Raw genomic sequence first — 22,012 nt, forward strand, 5'->3', positions numbered from 1 at the left:
TATTTGCCCTGATATTGTATTAATAGTTATAATTTTGATGAATAGTATTTACATGTTTTCATTTCATTATCATTGTATACCTGAGGTTTAATTGCAACACAGTGTGACAACTAACCCCGCCGTGTCAAAATTTTTCAATCCCAGCTATCAGTTACTAGGAGGTGCTGACATGTTTTAAAATGGTGTTATGTTTTAGGTAACAAGACCGTGATTTAAATAATATAAGGTTGGATTTGGTGACTTACACACCCAACTCAGAAATCGAAAAAAGATGAATGAAGATCTTATGAATGAAGATGAATAAATGTCTCTAAAACACTTATTTGTTCAACATCTTACTGAAAACACATCAAATCTTTTTACAAAATCACATGAGATCATCTGACAGTAAGAGAAAAAGACCAAAAGCACGGCCCTCTATAAATATATGAAGTAGCCAACATGATCTCATGGCAAGTCGTGTTACAGTCACGAAAATTTTTATTAATTAATTCATGTCCATGGCACGAAATTCAGCTTTTTTCCATGCCTTGAGCATAAATGTCTTTTTCCTGTCACTAGCACAAACTTTTATCAATAGTTCTTCGTGTCGGTGGCATGACTTTCTTTTTCCTCTTCATTTTATGTATTGTTTTCTCATTGTTTTCCTCCTGTTTTAAAAAAATCATTGTCGGTTGGGGTTAAATATGGGGTTTGAGTTAGGATGTACTTTTGGGTCTACATGTTTTTCTTCTGCTTTTAAAAATGATTCTCGCCTGGAGTAGATGGTGTTTGGGTGTCTAAAAATGTAACAGAAAGTGATTCTAACCCCAACCCCAAGCGACAATTGTAAGAAAATAGGAAAAATCTATGAGAAAACAATACATAAAAATAACACGAAAAACAAAGAAAGTCGTACCATGGACACATAGAACTATTTATAGAAATTCGTTGGAGTGACACGAAAGACATTCATGCTCACAAAAAAGATACATTTTGTGCCATGGACACAAATAAATTAATCAAAATTTTCGTGACTATAACAAGCTTTCCATGAGATCAGTCTGAAAGTAGCCTTGTTACAATTAACCCCGCGTTAGTTTGTGCCCCGCTCACCCTTACACATCTAAAAGAAACATATTAGGACATTTTTAAAAAGTACTGCCCCAGTGACAGCTAGGGTTTTTTTCTCACAATATGCACAGAGTAAAATATTATGTCAAATCAACATATATTTTTGTTTAACTTAACTTATAAAAACATGCTGAAATGTTTAACTTTATTTGTTATGTCAACTAATCAAAACTTTAAATAGTAATGGGTTGAATTGACTTGCAAAACCAAGTTGTTTAACTCTTTACACACTGCACTGTTTAAATAATCATTGTGTGCATAATGTGTAATTTAAAAAATAGCAGACATTATACAGTTATACTGAATATTGTATGATTTAATAAGCTAGTATTTTCCTCTAAACATACATAGTTTTAGAAACACACCCCAACTAAGAGAAAGCTTTGTTAGAGAAAAATAATTGGGAACAGAAAAAATTAAGATGAAAGTTAAGATAAAAGAACAGTTTATTACTTTGTAAAGAATCACACAGTTGCATCTATACACCATAACAACAACTTATTGGTTGCACTTGGTGATCTTTGCAGAGACACATGAGTAACTTCAGTACAGAGTATAGGTAACTTCACATTATTTAAAGAAAAAACAAAAAGGATGTAAAACAGTATAAACCTGGTTTCTTTCCTTTTTTCATCCATGACAAGACATCTCATCTATACTGCATACGAGTGGCATAATGCAACGACCCTACAGTGCTCCCTTTATAGTCAATGAAAAATGACTAACAGTATAGACACATACCGTTGATTATATGAGGGCTGATGATGTTTTGTTACCATGCGCTGCTCATATGCAATACAGACGATGTGTAAAAAAAATCACATCTGTACAAACTTAAAGCAACACAACATGCGTCAAAGAAATTATAACAGATTGAGGACAGACTCTCTCAAAAAACCACCTACGTATATTTAGGGGTTAGCACTAACAAAATAAAAAAGCTTATTGCAAAAAATTAAAATGAAAAGTTTAGTTTTCAAGCATTTTATCAATTAAACAGTATTGTTGTCGTATTTAATGACCTAATACTAGGGGACTAACAATCTTTTTTTTTTTTACGAGGTATAAACTTTAGACCGAACTTCTCCGTTTTCATGAGCATCTAAAGCATTTAAGATGAGGGCAAAGCTTAAATGTATTCAAGCTTACAGTGTGTAAATGATAAAGGCCATACAGGTCGCGGCAGGGAAGAAACCTGAGAGCTATACGGAACACTGGGAATCCTCGATTTAGAAGGAATTTCATGCCGGACGGAATACTTGAAATCCGACGGAATCTTTAACATTTAAGCATCTTTAGGAGTTATTAGCAATGTCAGCTGCCTTCAGATAAAGAGGAGTATTTACAGAAAATGGCTACAGGTAGAGTAAGATCAATTTTAAACCTTGAATTTTTTTAAACAAATTATTATTATATGAGAAATAAGCACCAATGAGCATCAGTTCAGTGGCGATCAATTTTTTAAGCATTTACAGGTGAATCTCAAGAAAAATTTCACATTCAGTACAAAATAAAAATTAAATTAATGTATGAAGAAAATTAAACATTTTCTTTTAGGACCCTTACAATTTTTTTTGCATCGGAAGAATTATTTTCATGACAGACAAGCACATTTCATAACTGTAATGCTTTTGAATGTATTATGTATTACTGCAGTAAAATTTTATTTTATTTTATTAAACCCATGATATAATTATACAAAAACATATGTAATAAATCATTTATGTCACATAACAGTGATAAGTATAAGCACATAACTGGCTTAAAAGTCATGAAAATAAGTCACAATGCAATGCAAAAAATCTCAGAAAACACTCAAAATATTTTTCTCTATTCATTTAGAGATGATGCATAACCTATATAGATTTTGTGAGATTCACCCTTAAAAATTAGTTTAAAATGATAACAGCCTGACAAAAACATTTCAATAATGTTTTAAAAGAAAATCATCATCTATCATTCAAAGAAAAGATCAAACATGAACCATAATATCTCCATTGCCGAAGGCTTTTTAGCTCTATGAGGATCGTGTTCGGTGAGGAAGAGGCCAGATCGCGCAGCTGAAGGAGTCACTGGCCGACCTCAGACTTCTGCACAGAGCTGCCATTACTTTTTCAGTGATTGTACAAACTTCCAAAGGTCTTTGATCACCTGCAAGAAAACAAATGAGGGGAGAGGAGAAGAAGGTGGGGGGGGGTGAGAAGGATGAGTTGCTAAAGTAGGAACTGGGTTTCTCTGATGTAGCGACTCATTTGGATGCTTAATAATTAGAGGCGTGCGAGTCAGTTTGGACGGAAAGCTTCACATTAGCGGCGCGTCTGGGGTATAACTACAGTGCCGAGCCCGGAGGAAAGGGGGGCAGTTGGTGCACATACCAGAGGGTATGACTAGCGCCTCGCTTTGACAAAGACGTCTCGCACGTCTTTGCCTGCTGAGCCGCTTCTACACGAAAACACGCACGCGAACACCTGCTCGGCACTGAAATGTCTCGTTTTTTTGCACGACAATGGTGCACAACACTTGACTGACATAAACGTGCTACTTTCCGAATCTTTCAGAGCTGTCATGCTGACCCTTAGCTATTAACATTACTCTGACCAATCCAACCTTAGTAATTCATATTGACTGTGCACTAATGCAAGTGTGTTCAGGCCAATTTGTTACAGAAATTATCCAAAATGTTGTTGCCAGGGCACTCCAAATAGTGACACGAGGTACCCAGAGAAGACACATGCAGTATTTTCTTTTCCATTATCCAAATAATTAAAATCTCGCTTTTTGTCTCTGTTTAACATCAGTAAGGAATGACACATACATTTCTTCCAAAGCAAATTAATATTACATAACAGCAATTAATTTTGTATTATGCAACAAATTATACTTTGTAACATTTAAAACGAACATTTACGTTTATTCTTTTAGCAGATGTTTTTCAAAGCGATTAATAAATAAGAAGGCATACGGTTATTTACAATTGTGTTCTGTAAATAAAATTAGCCAAATAAGTTCCAAAAGCTAATAACTATTCAAAGTTTACTCCATTATGAACACATTATTAAATCAACTAAATAATAAACAGACCCAAACATTTAAAAAGAACCACTAGTTGCATATTTAGATGCAATAGGCAAGTTTTGGGTAAAATGGCAAAAAAATTTAGTTTAAAATAAAATCTATTTTCTTGGAACCGCTAATAGAGAAACTAACACTTCATGCTCTGATACGAGGCAGACGTGATGGTGAGGTTTAGTTGAGAGATTTTTCTCTTTTAACCTAACCGTCATCATTTGTGAAGCCTGTTTTACACTACTTTAATATGTTAGGTCGACACCCAACTTGACACATGAGAAAAACTTTGACTTAAAAGACACTGAGATAGAGGAATGAGTGAACGAGGCATTTAAATCACAGCCAGACATGTCTGTCCTGACAGATCCCTCCTGTTCTTCTGAATGCCAAGAGGTCATGGAGTACATATTTCATCCTCTGATATAAAAACATGCAGGAAAATCTCAATATGCCACATGTTTACACAACAAAGATTTTAAATGTTTTTTTTTTGTGTGTGTGTTTTGGCTGTTTGTTTAAATAATGGGGTCCTGAAAACGGCAACTTTTAAGATGATACCAATGCATTTCTAGGTTTGTCACATTTTCTTGTTTGATAAAAGCACGGGGGACAAAATTATAGCACTTAAACATGGAAAAAGTCAGATTTTAATTAAAATGCCTCCTGCATTTATTTAACCTTTTAATTATGAAAATGTTGCAAGTGGTGCCTTCGAGGTGCCTTACAAACACATCGGTCCAGCAGCATGCAATTTATATTTTAATTGCACAATAATTGTTTTACCTCGATTATCTTGGTTTTGTAATTGTTTGAATAATTTTTTTTTCAATAAAAACCGATTATTGCACAGCCCTCAAACTTACCTCTTGGTACACTAAACAAAACAGCTCAATGCTTTTGCTGTCTTGATTGTTTGTATTTGAAGAGTTTGGTTCCAAAACGCGATAAATGCCTTTTTTAAATTACCACCAAAATCGGTATTGTATCAGGTCAGTATTAAAAAGTAAATTCTTGTTATTCTGTCTTTTCTCCCTTTTTCCCAAAACGTGATAAACGGCAGTCCTCCTTCTCTGCAGAATGCAATAAATCCGCTTAACCAATCACAGTGCACCATTCCACGCATTGTAAACAACAATGGTGGCTCCTAGTTTTCCTCATCTACTTTGTACTTCTTGATCAACAAACAAACAAAAACATATTAATGCTTTTAATGGCATTGATAAACCTGTGGTGATTTTCTGGGGCGTGGAAGAAACGTAAGCCATCAAAATCGAATAATTTACATTAGAGGCACTCGGGCGAAAGAAAAATGCCGGCTGTTGCTTTTTCTCACACGACATCATCAAGCTTCTGTCATGAGCCCTTTTCACACAGAAATTCCGTAAAATACACGGGATATGCATCCTGGATTTTTCCGGAATAGTTAGATTTTTTTTTCATTCACACTGCCAAGTTTACCCGGCATGTGACGGTCCCGGAAAGACACGTGACCTATTGAAAGTCCCGCCCTCTCTTCTACGCAGCGTCTGAAGTTTGCATATTATATATTATTTCTCTCTCCAGAAACAACTCGCTGTATTTTTGTTTATAATAAGACTATAAAGGAGCGCGTGAACGCACAGTTCTATGCTGGTGAATGATCTCAGCTTCAGAGTGGATATTTGACGACCTCCCTGATTTCTGCTTTGATACAGTTTTCAGACATTTCTCATCGTGATTGTTTATATGCATTTAAAACCCGCATTTTGAGGAGCTGAACGATATATCTTGGTGGGATGACGTGCGGGTATTTTCGTTTATTATAGCTCAAATGAGCACGTGACACGATATTCTTTTATGCTGCTGAATGATCTCTGTTTCAACGCAGTAAGTAACGAGCTTACTTACCTGATATCTGCTTCAGTCCAGTTTGCTGACATTTCTCGTCGTGAATGTTGTAAATTCCTTATTTTAAAGAGTTGAACCAACTTCATCTTCAGGGGACCCTCACTACGGCACGTGCGTCATTGTTTATGCGTCTCATATATCATTTCCTGATAACTGCTTCAATCTAGTTTGCAACATTTCTCGTGGTGAATGTTTATATGCATGTTATCTCTCGTTTTAAGGAGCTGAACCATAACTTGTGTTGTGATGATGACGCGCGCGTCCTCACTTCGACACGCCCATTACGGCATTCTTGCGGCTTCTTGTTCACACAGAGGGTTACCCGCGTATCTTACTAGGTCCTCTTTCCGGCAACGATCCCAGAAGATTAAGGGAACGAGTTTTTGTTCACACAGACGCTTGTCTGGCAATTTTACGGGTATTTTCTGGGACCAGAGGTCTGTGTGAATGGGGTTATGCTAACACATTGACCCCAGGGGATCTTATGAAAAACTTTACATTGTTTTACTCGAAGTCAATGAAAATCGAGCAGGACCAAAATATTTTACAGCTGATCGCTGTCAATAAAGTTCAGTGACAATGTCCCAAGGATGACAGCAGCAATGACAGTGTTTTTAATATGACAAATTAAGTGTTTTCATTATTTGCCACTAATGTTTCTTTTTTAATCAGTGTATACCACTAGTCAACTTACTGTATATAACATGGCAAAGATGAATGCACATTTATATACTGATTCAAGAGATTTATTGCATTTTGCCAAAAATAATCAGTTTTTATAATAAATCTTTGAAAATCAAATTATGGATTTTACATTTTTATTTTTATTATAACCTAAAGATGCTTGTCACTTTCTTGGTATAGAAAACACATTTTTACCAAAATAAGTCGAAATTGATTTATTGCATTCTGGAACCAAACTCTACATTTATAGCTCTGCAGAGGAATGCATATGTGTGCAGGTTTGTAGTATTTCTTTACAAAGTAACATCGCCCTCTACTGGCATGGCATATATAATACATGTAGTCGTCTTTGCAGATCCCTGTAAACGCTGATCTTTTTAACTGCATTGTTTTTCTTTTTCTTGATTTCTTGATTGGCTGAGCATTACTGGAATAAAGTCCAGTTATACTTCTGCGTCATTTGCATGTCGTAGCCTAAGCATAGATGCAAACCTTAACATGTGCCTCTTTAAAAAATGTAACAATGCATCAGTTCTATGTCTATCCCGTCAGGTCAAAAAAATGTGCGTTGCATTCCTCATATGCATTTCCCCTTGCGAAGGTAAAAATACAGATGGACCAAGTTGAGGAGCTATATTTAACAATATAGTTTATGTTTAATTTTGTTTGGAGTGATAGGACCTTAACACTAAAAAACCCGCAATGTACAACGAGACCATCTGCATTCTGTTTCTATACAATATTTCTATTCTACCTACCTAATGCTTTAATATCTCTCTCTTGCCGACTGAACAGTCACTCACTTAATCTCTTAAGTGCACCGTAAGTGCACTCTGTCATTTCTTACATTTATAAAGACCTCTTAGAAGTCTTTCTCGATTTTGACAGGGCCAAAATTGTTTTCAAGGGTGTACGCGTGTTTTTGCACTATAAACTAGCCAAAGAGCGTTTGGCGCTTTACAAAAGCTGTGATACTCACTTGTTTATCCGAGATCTTGAACGAGCTTTTAGCGTAGTTCTCAAACTTCTGTTCCGTTTTTGGAAGCGGCCTCCCCTGTGGAGAAAAACATATTTGTGAAGAAATGAAAATGACTCTTTTCATCACTTTTGTCTCTCTGCTAAGTGTTGAGATCATTCTGACCGCGAGCCAGAGCTCTGCTGTGCTGATGAACAGGGCGAGTCGTTCGGCGTTGGACGCACTTCAGTGAAGACATATTTTTTGTGGCCTTTACTGTAATTCCAGTTCGCCTTATCTACAGCAGACCGAATGAAATCACACCAACACAAATCATCGATCTGCTCGACGCGACCCATCCGCTAAATACTTACAGCTTCAAACTAGATATTACGACATACTAATCAGTTCATCTTATGTTTCTGGAGGTTTTAAGTCATCCAGGCTTTTCTCAAACTAAAGTTTAAGTAGAGAATCTACGATGTTGTTGTCACGGTGTAAACAAATGGAAAACATACTTTACATTTACAAGGGAACAGAAAAACCTCAACAGATTAATTTATCATGATTATCACTTTTTTGTTTATGGGAGAGTGAACTAGCAATGTTTATTAAATAAGACAAATCTGGTCTCTAATGGAGAAGATGATGATGAAGAGATGCAGAGATAGTGGTGGTCTCCATATGCAGTTAGTGGTCCGGGGTGGCGGATGAATCCGGGTGTTTAGTTGATTGAGGAAGTGAGCAAGCAGGTGGGCTCAGGAAGGCGGGTTAATCCCGGCACATGGTCGATATGGTGATGTCATATGGGTGGTCATTCCCCCCAGGCCGTAGTCTTGATACTAAGACACCTCATTAATATTTGACCACCCAATGCTTTGCTGAGCTGGCCTGCTTAATGCATGGCATGTGTATGCATTTGTTTGTATGTCAGGGCTTTGGCTTAAGCGACTGCATGTGTGCGATTATCAACTCAATCAAGAGTAATGCAAACATTGTTAGCAGAGAGACACACCTTGGTACAAAATATGTTGCGTTGTAAGCGTACCTCTTTAGCTGCCGATGCCAGCTTGTTTTTGATCTCACTCAGGTCCGGAGTGCTGGGAGACTTCCCGGACGAACCTGCCGCAGACTTGTCTTTTGACTTCTGTGGTGTCTGTGAATGAGAGAAATCGCATGATGAATAAAATAAGAAAGTAGGTTTTTATAAACCACATTAACTCATTCACCGCCAGCAATTTTTTGAAAAGTTGCCCGCCAGCCATTTTTTGTGATTTTCACAAAATGCCTTCCAGGAAAATTTATTCAAATATATATTTAAACATACAAATATATCAAATAAAAGAAACAGATCCTCTGCTTTCAAACAAACAAAAAACAAAACGGGGAAAAAAATATTTCCAGTTTATCTTTAAAAAAATTTTTTTTGCAAAAAGCTAAAATAATTGCATTTTTGTGAAGGAATTTTGTTAGATTATCAAAACATACACAGAGTTTAAAATTAGTAAATAACGTTTTGGCTTTATTTTTTCATAAATTGGGTAAGTGCGTCTAGGGCAGCGGTTCCCAAACTTTTTTTCCTGCCCACCACCTTCTATGTCCCAACTGGGTTGGCGCAACCCCAATCCCCACAAACAAACAAAAAAAACCCAACAAAGATTTGTTTTCTTGCCATAAAGACTCGTGTTTAATCATGCGCAAATAACCAGGGGCCGGTTGCACCAGCCAGACGTAAAGAAGTTGAGTGTAAGTCCTACGTCGGGCTTAGCTTCGTCCGACATTGTGAAAAATATTTACTCGTGTTGCACCATCTGAAACTACGACTAGACGCAGCTACCCTCAGCATAGATGATGTGCGCCCCGTGTATGCATTTAACCACTTTGATATTTATACGCCATTCGAGTTTACTATGGTTAAAAAACTTACACTTACTGTCACCAGCTAATAGATGACATATGAGAGCTTTCCTCATGTTTACCAGTGCGCTCTCCCTCAAGATGCGTGCGTCACGTGCAGACCCATCATTCACAAAAGCCTTTGCACAAAAGGTGTATAATAGTTTGCAGATTCATTATAACAGCTCAAGTTTCAAACTAAATTAAATGAATGCTTTTAATAAGTTCTCTACAGTGTTTTTGTAAGTATTTATGTATTTTATTAAATAATTCATTGGCGGTCTCTCTACCATGCATGAAAACACATTGCTCGCGTATCATGTGAATTAGACGTGCCTCAGTCTCGTTACATTTCATTTTTTCTATTTTTGCCATGGAAAAAAGTTTCTCTCTCTTGGTCCCTCTCCTCCTTCGTGACTAACAACTTTATCATAAGACGTCCCACTTGACAGTTTCCCTGATTTCAGCCAAGCATATTTATAATATATATGGAATTAATGAAACGAGTTGACAGGCAAATAGCGGCAGCAGTGCATAACAGAAGAGCAGTGCGAAGAAAAAGACAGCAGCTGTCTTCTACGTTTCTATCAAAAACTACTAAATTATAGTTTTTTATTTAAAATAAAAGCGATTACAAAGGAAATGTTTACTGTTCATGTTTTTTTATTCATTTATTGTATGGAAAAATCTCACTTAAAGAAACAGACCGCCATTAAATTTTTCCTCTCGTGCACCCCCTGTTGGCAGCTCCCGTACCCCTGGGGGTGCGCGCACCACACTTTGGGAATCCCTGGTCTAGGGTAATAGGCTTTATGCCCAGCTGCACTACTTCCTGAACTTTAGCCAGCTCCTTGTTTCCTGTCTGCCATTATTGGACAAACTGATTAATCCAGGTGTGTCTGATTATTGTTGTTGTGACTACTGTCAGGCACACCTGGATTAATCAGTTTGTCCAATAATGGCAGACAGGAAACAAGGAGCTGGCTGAAGTTCAGGAAGTAGTGCAGCTGGTCATAAAGCCTATTGGGGGAAGTCCATTGGGTAAGTCCAACTAGTGTATAATCGCGGTATTGCAGATAAACATAAAAATGTATCAGGAACTTTTTTTTATGCAAATGTTTTCTCTTAAAGGTTTAAACCCTAGTTAGTGTGTAATGTTGCTGTAATAGCATAAATAATACCTGTAAAATGATAAAGCTCAAAGTTCACTGCCAGGCGATATATTTTCTTTAATAGAATTCCTCTTTCAAAGCCTACAGCGAACAGCCGGTTTGTACTACAGCCCTCTACTTCCTGCTTTAATGACGTCACTAGAACAGTTTTTTTTTTTGACTAAACTCCGCCCACAGTAATACGTCAGTCGCCAGCTAAGCTAACGGCAAGCTAAGCTGCTATCGAATTACAACGCTAAACAAACTACACAATCAGAACTGGTTACATATTTCTAAAAGGAGGGACTTCACAGAACAAGGAAGACATCAGACCGTTTTGAGGACAGTGAAAATAATACTACAGAGAAGTAAATTGTTTGAAAAACACCGCTTTTTTACACGTGAAAAATGAACACGTTATATTGTTCACTGTAAACACAATCAAAGCTTCAAAAACACAGACAGACGGGAGCTTTAATCGACAATAAGTCGTGAATGATGGGGAAAGAAGTAAGACTCAGCTTACACTGACCAAAGTGCTGTACAAAACACTTTGTGTCTAATAAAGACAAGTAGGATGGCTATGACTTTTATTCCATAATGCCAATGTCCATAATCCGATTATTTTTCTAAGTAAGAGGAGTACAGTAACATGGAAACGGCATTGGTTTGAATCCCAGAGAATGCACATACTGAGTAAGAATGATTTTCTTTTTTAGTCCCGTGACCTGCATTACTGCTATTTTTTAACTGAATGATTTACTTCAGATGGAAGTGTAAAAACTTTCCCTTCCCTGAAACGTATTTTCACTGGAACGGCAACACAAAAAATATATTTTCAATGAAAACAGTGCAACGTTATCGTCATGATACGCAAACTGTGTTGGGGAGACAAACACTTAAAAATACCCGAATTTAGAAAACACCTGCAAGCCAAGCACAACATTTGGGTTCCCTAAGAGAGGGAGAAAAAGAGAGAAGGAAAGAGAGATAGCGAGAAAAAAAGAAGAGGGAGAGAGATAGCGAGAGAAAAAGAAGTGAGAGAGTGAAAGAGAGACTAAGAAGATGTAAAGCAGAAGGCATGCATTGCATTTCATAAAAAACAACTATGCAAGATTAAAAAAGTAATTATGCTTTAAACACATAATAAACACAATAATGCAATGTTACATTTTAAAATAAAAATCGTCAAGATATATCAAACAACCTAACACATCAGCACGATTAAAACTAGGACATGAAGCCACGTTTAAACTATGAATTTTTTAACACTGGATAATCAAAACACTGGCATCTGCAAACAATTCCCGCTATGATCTTTGTTACCGTCATATCAATTCCGCACCAGCTAAACGCCTCCAACTTGGAGGGAAACAGATTTTGTTGGCACGTTTTAGGGAAAATGTTTTATGTGTCTGCTGAAGTTTGGTCACATAAAGAGGGTCAGAGGGATTGTAGGGGTAAATGTCTGTAATATTACAACTTCACTAAAGAATCTGGTGTCCACCCACTATGAGAGCATGTGTGTGTGTATGTGTGTGTTTGTGTGCATGCTCATTGGGCACAGGTGTGTGTCCGGCTTTGATGTGATATACTGTCCCTCTGTTGCATGCTGATGTAAACGTATGCACATGCACACACTGGCCTGTCCATGCACGCAGCCCAGCCAGGAATCCACACTGATTGCAGGGTTACAGTGATGGACAGAGTCGTGTTTTTCACAGTGAGAGAGAAACAGAAAGAGTGGGAATGCATGGAGAAAGAGTGTGTATGTATGTGCAAGAAAGATCTGCAGAAACTGCTACAGAAACATCAGCATCACCTGTAATGCAATGCCTGATGGATCATTTTAGGGCCCAGAGAGCAAGAATTTGGGCTTGTATGAGAGTAAACAAACCAAACTGAGACCATCTTGCGTGGTCATGCGTGTTCAGCCCTAATGGGTTGATCCCCAAGGAACGCACCTACTGTACGGATAGAACAAAAGTAGGGATCTATAAAATCCGTTTTATTTTTTCCCAAATTCCGTTTTATTTTTTCCCAAATTCCGTTTTCTCCGTTTTAATTTTTGCAAATTCCGTTTTATCCGTTTAAATTTTTGGCAATTATATTTTTTACCCTTTACTGTTATTTTAGTCATAAAAAGAGTGTGCCTTTAATGTTAATGATTAAAATGTAAATGATTTGGGGCAAAACTGGATAACAGGATTACTTAATGACTATAAAAGATGCATTTACACACGCACATACACACGCGCGCACACACACACACAACTCAATTCAATGCATTGTTTAGTGTTGTTGCAGGAAGCTACAACAAGGTGTCAAAGCAGTGGTGCCTTCAGAAGTGCCTTAAACACATCAATCCAGCGGAACGCGATCCATGTTTTACAGTGTTTCCCATACATTGATTTATTTGTGGTGGCCCACCACGGAATCAACACTGGCCCCCACAAATAGAATTTTCATGATTCCCATTTACATTTTTATTTCACTATTTAAAACAGCTTAATTTGGCTTAAAATATAATTTGATATATAATACAGATCAAATACAGATACAGATCAAAGAGTAGAAGTGAAACATATTTCAGGTGCCAACACTAGATCAAACGGAAACACGACATGATGACGTCACATATATGCTAATTAGCGGGTGACATCATCACCACCACAGTCTCTTCAAAATCCTGTGGGAAACACTGTTTTATACACAATCGCTTGAAATATAACTTATATAACGCATATAACTTTACAAACATACACAGGATAGTGATCTGACTTAGGACAGCATGAGCGTGCAGCTCTTTGCACGTGCGAGCGAAAGAGAGACAGAGAGCGGCACCATAATGCAGATGATTATATTTTAAATGCGAGGGATAGTTAGTTTGCCTCAGCTCGCTTGAAATGCATAAAACTGAACAAATACATGAGGATTTGTGTTCGCACTTTGGACAGATGCGTGAGCGTGTGCACGTGAGAGAGGTACAGTGAGACAGACGTGGATGAGAGAGTGCATGTATCTTTGCGCTCACCGTGAACAGAGTGTTGACAAAACTTCCAAAATAACAGTTCTCCGGTCACATAAAAGTCATGTGAGACCTGCTCGGAACTAAGGCTATATCCACACGAAGCCGGTGCATTCCCTATCCGATCATTTTTTTTCCTTGCTCTAAAAAAATAATCCGTAAACACGGAACCACTGAAACCGACTGAAAGCGGTGTAGTATATATGCCGGACCAGTATGGGGCGCTGTAATTCTGCCACAGATATACACTATACACGGAGAAGAAGACTTTGAGCATGCGCATAGCCAACGTATGGTGTTGTCCATTATCGCTTGTTGGTCACCACAATTGCATAGACGCAATAGATTTTGCTGTAATAAAGCTAGTAGGCTTTAGTAGCTTCTGTAGCACGAACACAATCACGTAATCCGCCGTTATTGTTGTTGCTGATACGTGTGACGCTTCCGACACGTGATGTGATGACGTTTTCGCTTCACAAAATATACGGATTGGCTGTACAGACGAAACCGCAAGGGTGTCGGTTTCAGATTTATCCACTTTAGGACCAGGTTTCAAAAAATAGCGGTTTCACTCTCTGAAATCGCCGGATCCGTGTGGATGAAACACCAATACGATAACAAATTTATGCGTATACAGTGATTCGCGTCTCCGTGTGGACAGCCCCTAAGTGCTTAGCGTCGAATTTCTTAATTTTTTCGCTAACGAAAGCAGAGTCGTGGAGAGCCACTTCACCATGGTTTCAGTGTTTTGGAAGGGTCTGAAACAACAGGAGAGGGCATGTCGCCCAGATTTACTTCCCTCGGTCTGCATTTCCCCCAGACATACGTTCGTCTCCCACACAAAAACATAATTTAATCCAAAATATGTAAAATTCCGCAAAATTCCGCGTTAATACTAGATTCCGTGTTAATTAGCCAATTCCGCGATTCCGTGATCGCGGAAATTATAGGGCCCTACAAAAGACAGAACGCACTTTCGCTTTGACTACATGTAAATTAAGTGGTCTGAATATGTGACCCTGGACCACAAAACCAGTCATAAGTCCCATTGGTATATTTGTAGCAAAAGCCAAAAAAAATTTGCATGGGTTAAAATGATCTATTTTTAAATTACAAAAATCATTAGGATATTATGTAAAAATGTTCCATGAAGATATATTTGTAAATTTCCTACCGTAAATACTAGGGCTGTCAACGGATTAATTGCGATTAATCGCATACAAAATAAAAGTTTTTTGCATAATTTAAGTGTGTGCTCTTGCAGTCTTGCCAGGTCCTTGTCTTTTTGTACTAATATACCGTTTTGGTGCTTAACCATTTATGGCTTTTGGCTCATGAAGTAATCAAGTTTTTGGTGTTATTAAAGTGTGAACATGCCGGTACACATATTTTGATCTTTGAGATAAAGCATTTGGATTAATTTTGGTTCATTATTGGATCTTTCTTGTTCGCTGTTTTTTTTCGTGCAAGATCTGGCAACACTAGTCAGCAAATGCTCGTGCCTCTGTCATTTTCTGCACCGCACATACAGAAGACTTTTTCCCCTTTTAGGCATTTATTTTTCAGAAGAGAGACCTGTCATGTCCATTGTGCACCTTTAAACGATTTATTAATGACTAGTTGTTCAGTTCGGTTATGTACACACTATGCAGAGTTTCTGTAAATGCGGTTGTCACTACCTGCATTTTGCGGTAGTTCATTCGGTTGTATAATGCGGTTGTCAGTCCCGTAAATTACTGAACTGTGTGTACAGAACAGGATCAAGCATTAAAAGGTGAAGTGACAACCGAATTAATATGGAGTGTGTACGGGACCATCGTAAACTAACCAATTGCGGGACTACCCATTGTCTGCTTTTTCCATCGTTCTTTAAAAACGTTTTTGACCTTCGCCTCTTTGTCCACTGGCTCCTCCTGAGATGTTTCTCTGCAGAACTCTTAATGCCTACGATGTAACGCCACATTTTTGAAGGTGTGCCACCTCTAAAGGCCGTTTCACATGGTACACGGCAACCGCGAGTGTTTCGTTCTTTTTCAATAGGAGACGTGCGGAAAGCGGCAAAACGGGGGCGGTTACAGAGGTGAAGCGGAGTTGGTCCACACGCCTTGCTCGTGCACCCAAAATTCTGTTCCTTCTCCGGACATGGTACTTCATGACAGGCGCCGTTGAAGATAAACATATTTGCACTAAATGCTGCACAAAACGCTTCCAATACAAGAGAAAAGCTGAAGCCGCGCGGCGATTTTGCCGCTTACCGCGTACCGTGTGAAACGGCCATAAAAGTGTCCGGGTGAAACAGTGTGCTATTTTTATTTACGGTGGCCGGTAGGTGAAGCGAGTTTACCCGCCACGACAAAAAATCACCTGCATTTGGCTGGTGCTAATTTCCATCCCTAAGACACACACACATTAATGTTTGTATTTAAGAAACATTTACATGTGTATATATGAAGATTTTGATATATTTTATATTATAAATATAAATAAAAATATACCTAAATAACATTTAAATTCATACATATATAAACATAATATACACACACAGTACACACACATATATTATGCAAACACAAACTTTTATTTTGCATGTGATGAATCGCAATTAATCTTTTGACAGCCCTAGTAAATATATCAAAAACGTATTTAACATTAGTTATATGTGTTGCTGAGTGAGGACTTCAGTTGGGCAACTTTAAAAGGCGATTTTCTAAATATTTAGATTTTTTTGCATCCTCAGATCTTGAAATAGTTGTCCAATTGTCCAATCCTAACCATACATTAATGGAAAGCTTATTTATTTAGCTTTCAGATGATGTATGAATCTCAATTAAAAAAAAAATTACCGTTAAGACTCATTTTGTGGTCCAGGGTCACATATAGTTTCTTCTAACATGTACTGTAAAGTTTTTATATCATGGTTAAAGTACATATTATTTATGTATGATAATAACATTTATTTTTGATTTAATAAAATATGTGAGCATATAAGCTGATAAATTATAGACTATAAAAATGGCGTGTAGGGGAGAGCGGGGTAAGTTGTCACACTTTTTACACTGTCTAACATTTACTGAGCACCATACATCACAATGGTATAAATCTCATACCAAATGAAAGAAGGAAGTCTTGGGAACATATCATTACATTTTCATATCTTATCTCATTATGGAGCTGTAGACTTATTAATAGAGAATGGTGACTTGTGACAACTTACCCCGGCCCTAATGAGCACAATAAAAACCATGATAAACTATGTCTTGATACTCAAAGTTCCTCCCTTAGGCTTTACTGACAAACTTTACAATCTAAAAAAATTATATTTCTTACTTTAGAATAAATACTTCAGAAAGTGTACTATCAGTGAAGGTGGACCAAAAGCCAAAAGTATTTTAAGGTGGACACGAGTGTAAAAAAAATACCCTCAAGCTTGTCACTGTGGACCCATTGTGACCCGAGCACAGTTCGGTTTCAAGATGAAAAGGTGACCGACCTTCAAGAGACTCCAGAACTTTTGGTTATGCCAGATGAAAGCAGAAAGAGAACTAAGTAACGAACAATGTCTTCCAGTCTTTTGCTCTCTGAACAAAATAAATAATCCTCTTTTCCTCCGTAGCGATTGACGAGCATGCGATAGATCAAAAGGTATCAGATTAAAGGACAAATGCACTCACAACACACACACAGACACACACAGGACTGGCAGTGGGCCAGAGAGGCCCGGTGTGGTGGAGCCATTATATAGCAGGGCGTTTTTGTCTTTTTTTGTTGGGAAAGGACAGCTGTAGAGTTAAGACAGCTGACAGACAGAGAGCGCAGGGAGCTTTTTAATCTACGCCAGACGCTGATTACAGATGCCAGGGGACGGCACTTAATCATTAGCACGCTAGCATTTGATGTAATCGGCTGTCCTCAGTACACACAAACACACACACACACGCAAAGCCGACGCACCTCCGCGTGTCCTCTCTGACTCCATGGAGAGCCCATCCGAGGTGGATTGTGGAAGCTGTGATTGAGAGAGTATCTCTAAATCTTTCCTGACCTTTGACAATCCAAAACATTAAGGACTTTGAACACTGTCCTTAGCTTGACTAAAAGTCTAAATTTCATAAGAAATGACATCACAAGCCGTGTTGACACTTAAACCGATACACCACTCAAAGGCATGATACTGGAAAGTACAGTATGGGTTTTAGTGGCATCTAGTGGTGAGATTGCCAACTGCAACCAACCGCAGTTCCTAAACGCAATGAGAAGCTACGGTAGCCACCACAGGACAAACACGTCGTCGTCTAAGACAACATAGTGACGAAACGTGCTCTGCAGAACTGTTTGTCCGTTTAGGGCTACTGTAGAAGCATAACAATAACTTCCATATACGGAGACCCGCGGTGTACAGAGATAAAAATGGCTCAATCTAAGGTAATAAAAACGTAAGGTACAGTAAGGTCTTTATACACCACTGATAATGTAGTTATGTATATTATATTGCATTTCTGTATAATACAGGGGGTCGTGGCTGATTTTGAGCAGTTTTGACCAGAATCGATATTTGTGCTTTTTTCAGTTGCTTAATTCCTTGCCAACCTTTTTTTTTTTTAAGTTGCCAGCCAGCATTTTTTGTAATTTTCACAAAAGTTTCACAAAATGCCTTCCAAAATATGTTCATAGTATGTGTCATATCTTATCTATATTTTTTCTTTGCTTATAAACTCTTAAATATGGGTATTTTTCTTATTCACATTTTTTAAACAAAAAGCTGACATAATTGCATTAAGAAATTTTGATAGAGATCAGATTCAAAACGATTATCAAAACATGCACAGTTTAAAATTAGAAAAAAAATGTTGCTTCAGTTTTTTTTATAAATTGGGTCGAGTGGATAATCGCAGTATTACAGATTAATATAAAACCTCATCAGGGACACATTTTTTCATCCAAATGTTTTCGCTTAATTGTCGAGATAACTTGTCAATGGTGGGGAAAGAGTTAAAAACATAATAATGGCAAAAGTCTCATAACACTGTGTTCAGCACAAACTGGGCTACAATATTATATGAGCTACATGTATGTACATTAGGGATGTGCATTGATGCATCGCGTTCCCATTGAAAAGACCTGTCTAAAAATCGATTCTGAATCGTAAGGCTCCGATTCAGTGATTCATGCACAGCTTGTGCATGTACAACGGCTCCGTGATCAGTAGGAAGTCCTTATTAATCTAAAATCACTACGAGTTTGACTCGTTTATAACAAGTATTTAAAAAAGCAACACTCGTCAAACACAATAATTCAAAATATTCTCTATTATCATGAAAATACCTGAAACAATCTGAAGAACAGCAATATAAATATTCCTGTAGACATTTCCTGGAATAGTGTTTGTAATGATACTTCTTCTGTGGCACAAATGGAGTTTCTGCACGAAAGCGCCCCCTGGCTTTTAAAGTGGCGGCATTTCACCGTAATTCATTTAAATTCATTCATTGAGAAAATGCGCATTTGCCCGATTAATTGTCACAACCCTAATGAACATGCTTGTATTTTTGAGAAAAAAAAATGTAGGCGTGGTTTTGAAAAGGAAATATTTTGGGTCTTAACATATTTTCACATGACTTCTCAATACAGGATCCAGTCGTCTAGAGTTTTCTCATTACAATTATTTGAAAATCATTCTGCCTACTTAGAAATACGAAATCAATATATTGTTTTATGTGTATAAGACACTTTTTGCTTAGAAAGGCCATAAGCGAGGAGGCATGCAAGCTCCTGAATAATCTGTGATTGACAACTGAGGAAACAAAAGACTTGCATAATGAAGAGAGATAACAGAACGTGCAACATGTTTATTTTCTTCATTTTGGGAGTGGGCACAAAAACAGACTTTTAAATGATGTATCTGTATGTCCAAAATCAGTTTTGCTATCTCTTTGCACAGTGATTAAAAATTAAAAAGATTGGGGCGTGGGCGCAGCAGTCGACCCCAGGGAGTTAAATGAACAATATGAAAGTTTTATGCATTAAAATATCCCCTAAACATTAGCACAGTGCTTTACATTTTGTTCACTTGTGTTGGAATCGTTTGGGATAATGTTTGAATGCAGAAAAATTCACAGTTTTAACCGATGTAACTTTCCTCCTTATTGCGTTGCATGTCAATGGCACTTAAGTCCCCGTTATTCTTGGTTTTATTCTTTTACTACTGTAGAAATCATACAGCCTGCACAAACAAGTTGATGAATGACATCAAAATTGCACAAAAGCAATTCGAAAGCAGCACCGTCACTCCCGCAATACTCTGATGTCATGAGTCAATCGATCTGCACAGGGGCGAATGCATAAATAGTTTGTACCATCTAGCATGACACTTTATGCTATAACGTAACAGTTATAAAACTTTATTTCAATACGCCAAACATGAACATGATTTGTGAGTCCTGTAGGACCGATTTCCATCTGCTGTTAAGGTGAGGACTACAACTCCCACCATTCCATGCTCCTTCACATTGGCATCAAGCTTTTATTATTGTTTCAGAACCTCTAGCAGTGAAAATTACATATTGTGCCTTTAAATATAATCCCTTTGTTAGGAAAACAAAATTACTGTTTGTAACATGTGTATTGTTTGTAATAAGATTATGTATGTAACATGTATGGACTGCTCCACTAACATCATCTGCACTAATATCATATTACATTTATGCAATTCACAGATGCTTTTATCCAAATGACCTACTAATGCCTTCAAGGTATACACATCCCTTATAATTATTTGTGTTACTTGGTTTAGGTTTTAGGTTTAAACTGAAATCAGACATAATGGATTAAATTTACCTTATACAGTTTGCAATCTTTAAATAAAGCATAAACAATCTAACTAGACTCAAAACAACAACATTCCCGTATTCCTTAGAAAACCATCCTATTCCGAAATGATGACATCTTGTGACCCATACTATTTACGTAAACGTGTCTCTACATGCGTATGCCGTCTCAGAAAGCATTCCACACTTTCTTGATTATTCTGTGTAAAATGCAAACGATTTCTCTTTATGGTCTCATACCGATATGCAGTTATATATAAAACAGCTCATATATGTGAGAATGCATTGTTAAGCAACGTAGCGTCTGCCACGCTTTAATGACAGACCACACAGTTTCCGCTCCTCTCATGGCCCGCAGGGACACCAAGTCCTAATGATTTCTAATGGTGGGGAGTGGCCACCGGAAAAAGGGTGTTGGTAAGGACGAAGGGTTGTTTGTAAAGCCCACCGGAAGACGAAGTGTGAAAAAGTGCCAGTTTTGACAAGTTTCGAGGTGGAAGGTTGTCCGATCGGGTGTCTGATCTCATCAGGTTTTTTAACAACCGCTGTCTTGCATCAGAACGTGGCTATTATGGAATTAGCCGAATGTGCGCACTGACACACACACAGCCCTCTGGCTGTTTCATACACTAGGTAATTAGCACTCCTCACGACAGCCATCTAAGAAGGTAATGACATGCTTACGCAGTCTTACATTGTTAGGTCAAGTGAACTGCAAGCAGGAGCGATGAAAAACCCGTCGAGACATTCTAAAGAGGTGTGTGGGTGCTTATGTGTTAAAGGTGGTCTGTGTTTAAATGCCAAAAAGCAAAGGTCGACGTGTAACGGTTTAAACCCGTCCTGAGGGGGAGTGTTTAAGGAGTGAAAGGTCAGAAACATTTACATAAGCAGGGAAAGTTTAGTCTCGCTGTTGTCTGTCACCTGTCTTATTCTGACCTGCCCGTTTTAAGTAATTGCTTTGGGATGTTTGACAGCCAGAGCTTGATGGACATTTATGACGATTTTAAATCTGATAATATCTAAAACCCAACAGTGGCTGCCCATGGCCTTGGTTCAGGAAGTATATTTTCGTTGTAAAAATTTTAAATAAATCTTTGGTGTCCCCAGAGTACGTATGTGAAGTTCTAGCTCAAAATACCATATAGATAATTTATTACAAATTGCCACTTTGTAGGTTTGAACAAAAATGTGTCGTTTTGGTCGTGTCCTTTTAAATGCAAATGAGCTGATCTCTGCACTTAATGGAAGTGCAGTGGTTGGATCGTGCAGATTGAGGGGTGGTATTATCCCCTTCTGACATCACAAGGGGATCCAGATTTAAATTGCCTATTTTTCACATGCTTGCAGAGAATGGTTTACCAAAACTAATTTACTCATTTTTTTTCTTTTTTTTTGAAAATGTTGG

At 37.7% G+C, this 22,012-nt stretch overlaps 1 protein-coding gene across 2 annotated transcripts in view; it reads right to left on the minus strand.

Moving 5' to 3' along the window:
- Window positions 1-1,541: 1,541 nt before the first annotated feature.
- npm1b (nucleophosmin 1b) overlaps window positions 1,542-22,012 on the minus strand; it is a 47,932-nt gene continuing 27,461 nt past the window's right edge. For both annotated transcript variants that reach the window (XM_065263866.2, XM_065263865.2), the window contains exons 9-11: window positions 8,757-8,864; window positions 7,733-7,807; window positions 1,542-3,264 (exon numbers count right to left, since the gene is read on the minus strand). In XM_065263866.2, coding sequence (XP_065119938.1) covers window positions 3,220-3,264; window positions 7,733-7,807; window positions 8,757-8,864 — 228 coding nt within the window. In that variant the 3' untranslated portion in view covers window positions 1,542-3,219. The remainder of the gene's footprint in view (window positions 3,265-7,732; window positions 7,808-8,756; window positions 8,865-22,012) is intronic.

This window comes from Paramisgurnus dabryanus, chromosome 16 (genome assembly GCF_030506205.2).
Source record: "Paramisgurnus dabryanus chromosome 16, PD_genome_1.1, whole genome shotgun sequence".
Lineage (NCBI taxonomy): Eukaryota > Metazoa > Chordata > Actinopteri > Cypriniformes > Cobitidae > Paramisgurnus > Paramisgurnus dabryanus.